General features: G+C 34.5%; 1 protein-coding gene across 2 annotated transcripts in view; it reads left to right on the top strand.

The window, feature by feature from the left end:
• LOC134355659 (RNA polymerase II elongation factor ELL) overlaps positions 1–12,504 on the top strand; it is a 101,980-nt gene extending 89,476 nt beyond the window's left edge. For both annotated transcript variants that reach the window (XM_063065905.1, XM_063065906.1), the window contains exons 10-12: positions 773–944; positions 3,508–3,552; positions 6,212–12,504. In XM_063065905.1, the coding sequence (XP_062921975.1) occupies positions 773–944; positions 3,508–3,552; positions 6,212–6,322 (328 nt within the window). In that variant the 3' untranslated portion in view covers positions 6,323–12,504. The remainder of the gene's footprint in view (positions 1–772; positions 945–3,507; positions 3,553–6,211) is intronic.
• Positions 12,505–13,375: the final 871 nt, after the last annotated feature.

Below are 13,375 nucleotides of genomic sequence, written 5' to 3' on the forward strand. Positions count from 1 at the left end.
TAGTCACCAGTGTATTTGCATTGAAGCATCCAAAGGCTTCAAATTTTTAAACATCATACTAAATATAGTAGTTGTCAGTTAAATTATTTAATATTTAAACTACTAATCATTCTGTAATATGTTGATCAATATATTGTAACACAATTTTTGTGAAGATTCACTATAGTTGTTATCCATTATGTTCAACATAATATTTTATAAGAAAAAATGTTAATTATATTATTTATCTGAGAAGTGGATAGCTAAAGTCCATCAGATTCTTAGTCTGCAGTTGATTTTAACTATTTTTGGGGGAATTTTATAATTTTTTATAAATACACAATTGAAAGTTGGAACAAGATCTAATTTAACATTGCAAAAGAGCTTATTTTGTCACGTTTTCACTTAATTTTCTTCAAGATATTTATTAATTAAATTTGGGTTGTTAAGTATTCTTGTGCCTTTGGAGGCAAGAGAAAATGTCCACATTCCAAAACTTAAGTCTGCGCCAAATGTCTAGTTTGAATTTTGTTTATCATGTGGGGTACAATCTAGAGTAAGAAGTTCAAGCATTCAACTAAAAGTAATAGAAAAAGAAAAACAAGTATCTTGTATGCATATAAGGAGTGGGGGTGCCATTTCTCTTCTCTCCCATCTGCCATTTAATTTTTGTACATATTATTGAGGTTCAATGAAGTTTGTAATTGACTCGCAGTAACATCTTGTAACATTATTGATTTCTTTACAAAAACTGTCTTTGAAAACTTAGTTACATGGTCAATTCATTTTGCAGGAAGTATACTGCCATTACATCCTTAGAGCTGTGTCAAAACTATCGGAATGATTTCAATGCAGAATATAATGAATATCGAGATCTTCACACGAGAATTGGAAATATAACACAACAGTTCATGCAGCTGGGTTCAAAGATCAAAACACTTAGCCCTGGGACAGAGGAATACAAGGTAAAAGAATGCATGTTTGACCAGCAAAGGATGCTGCTTTTTTGTTCTTCTTTCTCCTCTGCATTTCTTCATCCCTTGACCTCCAGCCAATTTTGAATGATTACGTAATAAAATCACTGGTAGCATTGAGAAGCTGAAATATTAGGGGTAGAAAATGAAGTATACTGCACACTTAGTTCTGACATGTGTTTTGTGTCTTATTTATATCTACCTGTAATTGACAGGGTCTTGGGAAGACCTGATTGAAGAGCTGTTTGAGTGTAAGAAAGCTAAATACCAGGAGCTGGCAGTGTAGTGCCAGAGACAGGAGTGGAGGGCACAATGTGAGCCTATAGAGGTGGGGTGTAAAGGTTTTGCTGGCTGCTCGCTGTGCAGATTCTACCCTTTCCTTGGGATTATGGAGGCTACAAAGAAAAGAGCCATCAGGGCCATCACAGAGGCTGCAGAGGGAGCCTCCCGATAGTTATGGATCAAGACTACTAGAACACAAGCCAGGGCTGATTAATCCTGGCTGAGTCACCTGAACGAGGGTGTTCGATATTGAAAGACCCGAAACACCCGATGACCCCAGGTTACATCACTGATGATGCATTCCAGCACATCCTAGGATGTATCTCAGCATTGTAACTCTAACCTTCTACACACGTGGAAATATGTTAAATTAGTAGATTGCTGTGTTTAGATCATTCAAGTCAGGAGTACAATAATTAAAGAAGGACTACAGTATATTCAGCTACTATTACAACTAACTTGCACCAAAGCAAGTCAAGCATGATAAAGAACAGCATAATTAAATATGTACTGCACAGCTTGTGAAATGTAATAATTGAAAAGTAAAAATGGAAGCTGACCAGTAAATGCAGAATCAGTTTGACTGTACTGTAATATTATAATACTGTGATGATATATCACATTTGTCTGAAGTTATTTACAATGACAAAGTAAACTATTCTGATGACTCCAATCTAATTTATAGCTGTTATGAATGTTGTTACTTAGACAATATTTGGATAATATTTCTTTACTTGGATAATATTTAGTTCAATAGAGCAGATAGTAGAACACTATAACAGTACTTTTAACAGTCCTTTCTAGGAAAAGATGAAATTTTGAGAAATGGGAGTCTTTGGTAAGTGTCATCATTTAGCCGTACAGTATGGGGAAGCCAAAGATAAAATAAAGAAAACAATGCAGCTTCCATGAGCAGAGATCAGTTGATACGATATGGTATATGGGCTTATGTGGAAGTTTCTCACTGTGAGCAGTGATGGCATTATTTCCCTTGCTCTTGATTTGAATCATATATAGCTTCAAAGAGTAATAGCAGTACATCTGAAAATGTATATTTTTAGCATAACAAAATGACTCCTGCATTTATCAAAGGGGAAAAAATATATAAGTCAGGTGAAGAATTTAGAACAAGTAAATGAAAGTGATGTTTAGAGAATGTGAGAAAGGTGGAGAGGTTTTGGAGGGAATTATGGCGGTTAAGCAACTGCAGCTACACGCACCATCTCTGGAGTGATTAAGAGTAACAGTTGTTTAAGTATAGAAACCTTTTTGCATTTTATGGTGTGAGGATGTTATAGATCTGGGGAGCTGTGAGGCCATGGAGCAAATTGAAAATATGGGTGAGAGATTGGAATTGAGGCACTGCTTAACTGGGAACCAAAAAGAGTTGGATGCAATTTGAGACCTGGGTTGCAGATCTTTGGATGACAGAGGTACTTTGGAAAGAGCAAACAGAAGCGTGGGCATAAACTGGTGGGGATAGTGATCAATAAAGTTACTGAGATAGAAGTATACAGTCTTATTGATGACCTGGATATAAGTTCCAAGTTTATTGCCATTCATATGTGATGTCAGGCTCACAAACAAATTGCTTTTGTTTCAGGCAGTTAACAAATAAAAAGGTGAAGTTGGCAATTAGAGAATGAAGTTTGTTAAGAGGACTGAAGCAACTAACTTGATTTCCCCAAAGGAAATTTCTCTTTATCCAATATTAGATTCAAGCGAGAATGTCTGATAATTTAGTGGCAATAAAAGGGTCTAGAAAAGTTACGGTAAGGGTAGAGATGGCTGGCATTGCACATGTGACAATTGATTAGTTCATTTTCAGATAATGTCACCAAGAAGTGCCATGTAAATAATAACAGCTGTGAACTACTTTTGATCCTGAGGCAATAGGTGGCATTGAAAGAGAAACCATTGCTGCAGATGTTTATACTTAATTTTTTGTGCACAAGAGAATTTCTATCCTCCCATATTTTAGATAGATTTAGAAAAACACAAATTGAGATTTTTATTCAAGTTAGTATAGTAAGAAAAGAATATTCAATTTTTATTGTAATCTGTGCTTAAATGTATTTTCATATATGCTCTGTGAACTGCCTGCAAAATCATTTTAACATTTCATTTAAGCCGATCTCAGCCTTATGAATTCATAATGCAAAATGGTGAAAGATCGTTTCATACTTCACCAGTCTTTTAAGAGTTTCAACGATCAATTGATGGTTAAATAATATTAACTTCAAGTTCTTAAATTTATAATATTGCATTTCAGATGGCAGAAGATCAAATATTTGAGGAATATAGGAAATTTAAAAAGGTAGGTTGTTTTTCAGAATTGAAGAAATTTAATATTTGACAGATTTTAATAGCTAAATTTGGACATGTTTTGTGTGATCAATCATCACTACAAGCATATGGTTACCATATTATTTTGTTGCTGATTTCTCAAGTTTTCAATTAGAAGATGCCTTAAGAGAACCACGTAACAATGAAACTAGTATTTTCCTGGTAGTGTTGTGATATGGTTATTTTGCAAGTTATTGTTTTTATTGTTAAATAAAAACAAAAATGCAGGCAAAACTTGGCTGGCCAGGCAGCATTTGTGGAGGAAGACGTATAATTAATGTTTCAGGTTAACAGTCATTGGTTGGAATTGGAAAAGTGGGGGGAGGGGAGACAACAAATGTGTTTTAAGTAGCAGAGAGCTGAAGAGAGTTGTAGGATGGAGACCATGGTTATTTAGTTGACACAATTGCTTTCCACATTATCCAACAGAGGGAAAAGAATGCTAGTTAATTAATCCTACTCTGCCTGTAAGCGTGTAAACAGGAAGAATAAGAGTAGTTTAAGAATAATCCTAGATTGTAGTTTGGTCTGGAAGGTTAGGATCCTGGTTCTCTGGGTGAAAACAACTTGTTACTTAGAGATCAGAGGAGAATGGCCAGATTGGTTCGAAGTAACAGGAAGGTGACAGTATCTCAAATAACCACTTGTTACAATAGTGGTGTGCAGAAGAGCATCTCTGAATGCACAACACATCAGATCTTGAATTGGATGGGCTGCGGCAGCAGAAGACCACAAACGTACACTCAATGGCCACTTTGTTATTTATTATTAGGTACAGGAGGTAATCCTCACAATCGATCCGGTATGGTTTAAAATGTTGTCTCCCTTCTCTAAACTCCAGAGAGTACAGACATAGAGTAAGCCATCTTTTCTCATATGTCATACCTGCCATTCCAGGAATTAATCTGAAGAACCTTTGCTAGTCATTTTTTCACAAATACATCCTTCTCCAGGAAGGAAAAATAGACAATGTCTCAGATGTACTCGCACCAGAACTATATATAAATGGAACAAAATGTCTCAATTCCTGTATTTGAATTCTCTTGTCATAAAGACCAACACTAGTTTCCTTCCTAGTTGCTTGCTGAATCTGTATGATAGTAATGTATGATCAAGGTCACCCAGGTCTCTCTGAGTACCAACACCTTTTAACTTCCTGCACCTTTCTATTTTTTCTAAAAGATGTGCATTACCTCACACTTTGGCACATTATGTTCCATCTGCCATGTTATAGCCAATTAATTTAGCCTGTATTTTACTCTAAAGCCTCTCTATATCTTCTTCATATGGTCAACTAGGTCTGTACCATCAGTGAACCTGGATAATAGTATATTTAAATTCCTAATCTAAACCTCTAATTTTTTCTTAATTATTTCTTAATGACTTTCTGAAAATCCACATACATGCATTGCCTTTTTCTATTCTGCTAGTTGCAAACAGATCTGTTCAATCATGATTTCCTCAGTGATGTACAGAAGAGTGATTCTGAATGCACATTTCAAACCTTGAATTAGATGGGCTACAGCAGCAGAAAGTCATGAACGTACACTCTGTGGCCACTTTATTAGATACAGGAGGTACCTAATAAAGTGGTCATTAAGTGTAGATTTAGGGTGAGAGGGCAAAGATTAGAAGGAACCTAGGGACAACTTTTTCATGCAGAGGGTGGTGAGGAAATTTAATGATTTGCCAGAAGAACTGATTGAGGCAGGTACAGTAGTATCATTTAAGATTGGTATTTCAAGGGGTGGGGCTTGAAGGGATATATGCAAAAGTAGGAAATTGGGATAGCTGGGTGGGCACCATGTTCAACATATACTCATGCATCCTGGGCCTATATCTGTTCTAAATTACTCTATAACTCTATAAGAAAGAGGGGGATAAATGGAACTGAGAGGTGCAGAACAGTTGCTGGAAACCTGAAATTAGAAAAAAAGGCATGCTAGAAATGTTCAAAAGATCAGGTAGCATCTGTGGAAAGAGAAAATCTGAGTTAACGTTAAAGGTGAATGACCTGCAACAATACTGATATTAATACTTGTAATGTTACAAGCATTGCAATGATGTGATTTTGCATAGATCTGTTAACACTCTTAATAATGTACTTGCTTTACTGCTCTGAATCTTGGGTAGATTTGGTGCTATGGTCTATAACATCCATTTCTCCTGATTTATTCAATATCTTAGAAACATAGAACAGAGAAAATCTACAGCACTTTACAGGTCCTTTGGTCCACAATGTTGTGCCGACTATAGAACTTACTCTAGAAGCTGCGTAGTATTTCCCTACCGCATAGCCCTCTGTTTTTTTCTAAGCTCCATGTACCTTTCTAAGAGTCTCTAATCTTGTTTATACATTTTCTTCATCCTCATTTTTATAACACCATAAATTATCAATATTCTTGTCAAAGTTGAGCTGGTTCAAGAAGCTTTCTGAATTAAATACGAGAATAACAGCAAATACCTTCAAAGCAGCTTTGGATTTCCCATGCTTTTCTGGATCACTTCTCATTTCAAAATTAGTATGGACTCTGTACTGTTTCAAACAAGCTATTATTCTTAATTAGGGTAATTAAAAATTCAGTTGACAGTTTTATAAAATAGATGTTATTTTTTCCTGTTTGAAATAGGCGCATCCTAGTTATCAGGAAGAGAAGGATCGTTGCGAGTATCTGCACCGAAAGCTGTCTCACATCAAGCAGTTGATTTTAGAATATGATCAGAACAACATACCATCATGATTTACACTAACAAGAGCTTCTTGTTTGGAATTTTAAGACCATTTAGTTACTTCTGGACACAAATGAAAACTTAAGGTTCTAGAAACTAACTTTAAGGAGATCTTTTTTCTATTTAAAAAAGAAATCTTCTGTCCATTGCGGGTTTGCCATTACTGGAGTAAAATCTGTCAATGAAGGACTGAGTTGTATCAGTGCTAGCAACGAATTTTGACTACCTGTGACCTATAGCAGTTTGAACTGAGCCATAAACTGCAATCTTTTATATATATATTTTTTGCAATGTATATATGTATTACATAAAATGAAAAAACATTAATGTATCATGGAAAATATTTATCTTTGAAGATGCCTTAAAATAAGTTTTAAACAAGAAAACTTAAGTCTGCCATGCATTTCTGCGGGGCCAATATTTAGAATACAGTTTATGTTCATGCATTCATTGTTTTTGATTAACACTTCTTATATTAATAGCTTTAGGCAACACGGTTGTGATATTTAACACAAAGCTACCAATTTATCAATAATATTGCCTTAACTTGTTTTTGTTTCTTCCTTGAGATTAACACTAGTATAAATTATCTGCAGAATTTTGCTTTTACCTTAGTTTGCTGATAAACTAGCCAGAAAGAAAGGATTTATTTGATCCAAGACCTTACAAGTATGTGAAGTAAGGTATTTTAAAATATGTTCATCAAGATTTCTTACAAACTTGTACACAAATAAAAACAAATTCGTGAATGTATTCAAGATGCACCATATTCACATTTTTCCCAATATAGATTTTTTTCCCTAGAGATATATTTTTCAACAATCTCAGAAAAATGTGAGGGTTATAATGATATATAACTGATTTGTGGAACAAAATTAAAGCCAGATTTTATATAAGTTTATTGCAGAAGTTACTGTGTACTCTGAGATTGTGTGACTAGTGCACAAAGTGTATGATGTAGAATATTTTGTTTGTCCTTACTATTTGGAAACACATTTGGATATTATGTGTACTGATTTAATGCATCAGTCCACCAGCTGAATCTGTGTACAAAATAATTTCTTGCTCAATTATTTTGCTTTTTTGCACAATTAAAACAGGGTGGTTTTTAAATTGTTAGGTGACTGAGCTAAGTATAGAATATATGGAATAAAAAGTAACAATGGTGTCTGTATTTGACAGGTGTGCACTGTTTATAGGGAAATATGTACTATCTGTATAATTCTAAAACACTGGTGAAATTCTGGCTCCCCTCCATTAGAACAGCCTGTTTTTTGGTTGAATCTGCTTCAGGGTTGGTATACTGCATATAGTGTACACTCACAGTATAAAATACTTTAAACTATTCATTAGTTTGTATGGTGATGTGACCGTACAGCAGCCTTACTTGTACTGTATGTGTATGGATATCACTGAAACCTTATATTTACATCAGATATTCAGAGCCATTCTGATGCTGTTTTATAAATCGCATATTGACATTACTGTCCATCTAAAAACAAAGCATCTTTGGAGTTTTGTTTATCTACACAAGTACGATTATTGAAGATCTTGGAATTTCTGGCAAAGACACGGAATAAATAAATCAAGTACAAATATTTGCTTGTTGTGATGGAGCAGGATTCCATGCTGTGGGTACATGATATTTTAGCTCCTGCTTTTTCCATTTTTCCACTAACTAGGTATACAAATATACAATTTTTTATTGTTTCTTTGATAAAATTATTATTGTTATTCTGTGTTCTCAGAATATTACAAGTCACTATCTGTGAAGATTTGTGTTAACCAATTTGGCTTTCACTATAATTTAGTTTTTCTTTTTTAAACAATGTTTTGCAGTAGGAAGTTGAAATAGACTTAAGTGGCATATAAGTTTATGAAAAGCTGAATAAATATTGTTTGGATGTGTGATCCAGTTGCATCCATGCAACAAACCCTCGTTTGTATGCCACTCACCTTTTTTTACTGATCATGATAATATTAATTTTCAGTTCTTTGCAGCTCTGCCATTGTCTTAACACAGCATCAGTTAGCTACCATTCTTTCATCTATTATTAGCCTCATCATTTGTTTTTCCTTTGCTCTCCATTTATACCATATTTGCACCTAATATTAAATACCCTAACATATGCAGTACCTTAAAAGATGTTTCACCTGCACAGAACACATTGGAAACAATCAGCCTCTGCCTAAGATTATATGGAATTACGGGATGTGGAACTCAGAACTCAGAACTCTAAATGCAGGTGGTCTCAGCTGATGTGCCTAACCTGCCAAGTTTTGGCAGCATCAGCATTATTTGTTTAATTGTTTATAAACATGTTTTTTGTTTATTTAAATATTGTACGGAGACAGAGTTAACTCAAGAAAAAGAGTTAAAAACTGGCTTCTTAGAATTTGATTTTCATTTTTATCCAGAGATTTCTTTCTAGTTTGAGTGTAATATTTAAAAATATATTTAAAGATCCGGAATTTCATATCACACCAAAGGCCTCTGTTTAAGTAATTTGCAACGAAAGGCCATAGTCAAAGTCTACTTCCAGAACTTCCTTAGGTGAAGAAATTTGTATCACATTACTTACAACACAACCTTTGTTCATTTATTTTCTTAAGTTCCGCTTTAAATATTTAATAGTGAAAACTGATATTTCCATATAAATTTGTAGTACATATGAAAAATAATCTCGTGTTCCCAGCAGCATTACAGCTGTAACTTGCCATTCCTCACAGTGAGGAACTAGCTCCATGGATTATATTTACTTGTCCTTGTAAATGTCATTATTGCTTGTTGAAAGACCATTTCTCTTTACTGGCATTAAATAAAGTAATCTATGCTAAGCAAGAATGTTGCACGTGACATTCTGCAGCTAAAATCTAACTTACTCCTTTATATAGCAGTTACCATTTTTGATTAAATTTGTTTTAATGTGGTCTCATCTTATGTTTCTTATACTGTGCAATTTGTTCTTAAGCCTTCTACTGGAAAATATAAATACAAGATAAATTAAGAGCACAGTTGTGAGTTACTGAAGTCCAGCTATGTAAAATTATTTGATAGAATTCCAAATTATAATACTGGTGCCTGTTATTTTCCCAACATTTCAGTTCAGTGTCAGTTTTTTCCAGTGGAGAGTTGATCTGGTATTGCTTATATTTATCTCATGACATCATTTCAAGTTGTGCCCATTTTTCTTTGAACAAGTGTCACCTATGTATTATGTATGAAATGCAACAGACTGGCTGAAAATCTGAGTGATCCATTCCAGCCTGATATACTGTTGACAAAAACTATAATAAGAGATACAGGGCACCAAAACGTAGTTCAGAGTTTTAGTGGTTGCTCTCAACAGGGCCAAAGACAAGTTTTGCATCATTGATTGCTTGGAACAGCACAGTGCTTTGGAACTCTGCATAACAGAAACTTTTGGCAATTACATTGAATTGTTTCCTATGCAACATATCTTTCCTAATTTTAATATTTTTGTCTCATTTTGAAATGAACTGTGTTGAGTGTGCAGGCTGCATTTTAATTCCACTTAGACTTCAGTTCTTCATATTCTTTAAGTTACGATGCAGTCATATAAATGTCCATCCAGCTCTTTCCTTTCTTAAAAACATCAGTAATATTTTAACCACTATGTACATTCAGTTCTTAAATCATCCTCAGCTACAACTAATCTTTTAAAATTGGTACAGGTTGAATTCAGTCCAGGAAGTGAATTGTATTTAATAAAAGAATGACATGCACTTGTATCTGCAATATAACAGGCCAAAGGTTTGTTGCACTGCTTAATTACTTTTAAGGTATATCTATTGTTTAATGTAAGAAACATCACTACCACTTTGGGCATAGCAAGCCTCAGATGGCCATATGGTGATGGCCCAGTATTTTATTTATAGTGAATTTATTTGGGGTTTTTGTTCTTCTCTGAGATCTTCCACAGATTTAGCGGTATAGATCCTGGATTAGTATCTCACTTTGAAAATTGCATTTCTAAATGTAGGATAGCACACACTCATCTGCACTGGAATATCTACTTAAATTTTATCTGTGAGTCTTGAACCCATAATTTCACTCAGCAACTTTTAAGAGCCACAATATTAAACATTGTTCATTTAGATTAATACCAGATTAACTGCATCTGCAGATTTTCTCTTGATTATCCCTTACCTTTGTAGCCTCTGGTTTTAACCATCTTTATCAAGCTAGTGAGCTGGTAATCAGTCTGTTGGATTCAGAGTTGAAAATTTGTGCTGTTAGATGGAAAGAACTATATAACTAGAGAAACAAGTAAACCACAAAGCAATCATTTAGACAGATGCCATCGATGAATAGAAATATACCTGAAATTATTCAGCACTGATAGTTTAAAGAGAATGCAAAAAGAAAATATTCATTTACAATGATTTACCAACTTATATACGTATAAATTTGCCATTTTCTACTAGCTGTTTTGTTCCTTCTTATTAAATATACATACTCCACTGAATGGACTGTGAATCTGTAACTTATATTTACAAGTGAAGTGTGTGGCTGACTGCATGACTGCACAGGTTTCCAGTCCAGCAGCTTATTTTATATTGCTACTCAGTTTCCTTTCATGTCATTTTGAGCCTTCTCATGGAAAAGGTGGGGTATTGCCAAATTTTCTTGATTTCTGCCATCCCCTTTGCTTTAAAAGCAACCAAGCAGCTCCATTTTTTTCCCAGGGCCACTATGTCCTAAGTAAAGCAATTTACTGTTTTTCTTTCCCCAAGTGCAAACTGCTGTCACATTCCTTTCACATCTCTCCAAATCTTTGTACATTCCACTGACCAATACTTAATTAATTGTTCTATGACAAACTAGGAGAAAGACTGCAAATTACCTGTTTAAAATGGTTTCAAGGTCAATTTGTGTTTCAGCATTCACATATAATGTGTGCTTACCATGTAATATACAGTATGTTGATTTTGGATTCATTTCAGTGCACAACTAGTGTCTGTTGTACGTGGAAAAATTACAGGATTCCGAAATAAAGTGGTAACAGCTATCCAGTGTTTCTTAATTTTAACACCACACACTGTTTCTTTGTTCAGAATCATTTCACTTAGGTTGGGTCTCTCAATTCAGTGGAAGAATGTTTAGTTTGCATCCACCTTTGTATTTACTTATGAATCCCTTAAGGATATCCAGAAAAGCTTGAAAAAATAAAAAGTTGGTCTTTTCCAGATTTTGAACATACCTTTGTAATACCTTTCCATCTATCATGAGATAGAAAGGTGCACTACTGCCTATTTTAATCCCTTCGCTTCCATTCATTACAGAATGAGTAATTCCATAATCAATCAAATTTGGGCATTGAATGAAGTTTTGCAAAATTGTGCCTGTTAGTATGCAAGTTAATGTTGCTTGGTAGCATTCAGTCATCTTAACTAGGTAATTCCTGGGAATCAGTTCTTGCACCTAAGCAAGTAATTTGAATCAAGTTTAAAAAGAAATTGGATTGGGAATCTAATGTTCAAAAATTCAATAATCAGCTCATCTTAACTATGTAACTGTAATTGAAAAAAATATTCAGTACTATTATACTATACAACATCTGCAAGAAAAACTATACCATCAGAACCCTTCAGAAAGCATTGCAAATGTTATGGATAACTTTCATTCTACTGGCATCTTGGATTCTATTTGTTAACATTCTTTGAAGACAATTAATCAGCTATGCTTTTTTGTGTTATTCTATAACACAGTTAGGTTTAATAGTTTCATCTGCCATCAATATTGTTTGGAATTTGGCACTTGGGATATAATTACGTTTGATGTCTGTCAAGTTCAAATATTGTTCAGAGTATTATTCAATGCTTATTAATTTATGATGAAAGTGATTTAGTAAATTTTTTATTGAGGACACAGTACTGTATTACTAATCAGGATTGGAATGCCACAATTGGACACAAACACTAGCATTGAGAGCATGAAAAGATTTCCTGTGTTTAATGTGAACTGTTCTCAAAGCTTGCCCTCTCCAAATATTCAAATCTAATGATTTCATATAAATATGGTGAATTAGGAATAATTCTGTTTTGCATTTGTTTGCCACATATATTTTGGCAGAAACTAGCTGGATTTAACCACTGGTTTAATGGCAGAAAATTTGAAATGATGTTACAGAAAAATGCTCCATATTTTAAAACGCATTCAAATTTTAAATGTATTATTCTTAGCCATGTTTTATTATGTCTTAATAAAGCATTGTTGATTTTTAAATCTGCAGCTGCAAATTATATGATCAAACCTGTGAACAAGTGATCTGACAACTCATTAAAGAGGAAGGTGATGGATTGTTTACTTGCAGTAGGCGATTTCTCCTTGAATTTGCCTGTTCCTTCTGATCACAAATTAAATATTTATGATAATGGTTCTGTTTAATATCAGAGAACGTATACAGTATACCATCTGAAATTCTTACTTTTTAAAGACATCCTTGAAATAGGTAAAAAAAAACAAAGAATGAATGACAGAAAGAAACGTTGAGATGCTGAAAAGCCCTGCCCCCTCCCACGCACAAGCAGCAACAGAAAGCATCAAATCCGCCCACTTAGGCTAGCAGAAAGCTTAAGTATTCCCACCACCCACCATGCAAACAACAGCAAATCCCCCAAAGAGAGACTATGCTCTATAGTATATCAAAACCTAACTTCATTCCAGCAATTTGACATCCCTCAGGCACTCTTACTAGCAAGGGAGATCACTCCTTCTAGAGCGAGAGCGGAGACAAACAGTCACTGTCTGAAGCGTTGCATTTTATTTCGACTTCCCTGACTCAAGAATCGGCAGCAAACTCACCACCCAGAGAGAGAGGGAGAAAGCGATCACCCTAGTCCCCGTGATAATTTTAGGCATTTCGAATTTATCAGATTGAGGAAAGGAGAGGTGATAATGGCCAACATTGTTTCCGAGTCTCCAGTATCAAAGTAAAACCTGCACAGGGTCAGATTCAGACCAGTAAACAGACAAATATTAGTTCCCCTAATTTTGAGTGTTTTTCATATTGAGTGCAATTCATTGCTGCATTTTGTGC

This window comes from Mobula hypostoma, chromosome 13 (genome assembly GCF_963921235.1).
Source record: "Mobula hypostoma chromosome 13, sMobHyp1.1, whole genome shotgun sequence".
NCBI classification, from domain to species: domain Eukaryota; kingdom Metazoa; phylum Chordata; class Chondrichthyes; order Myliobatiformes; family Myliobatidae; genus Mobula; species Mobula hypostoma.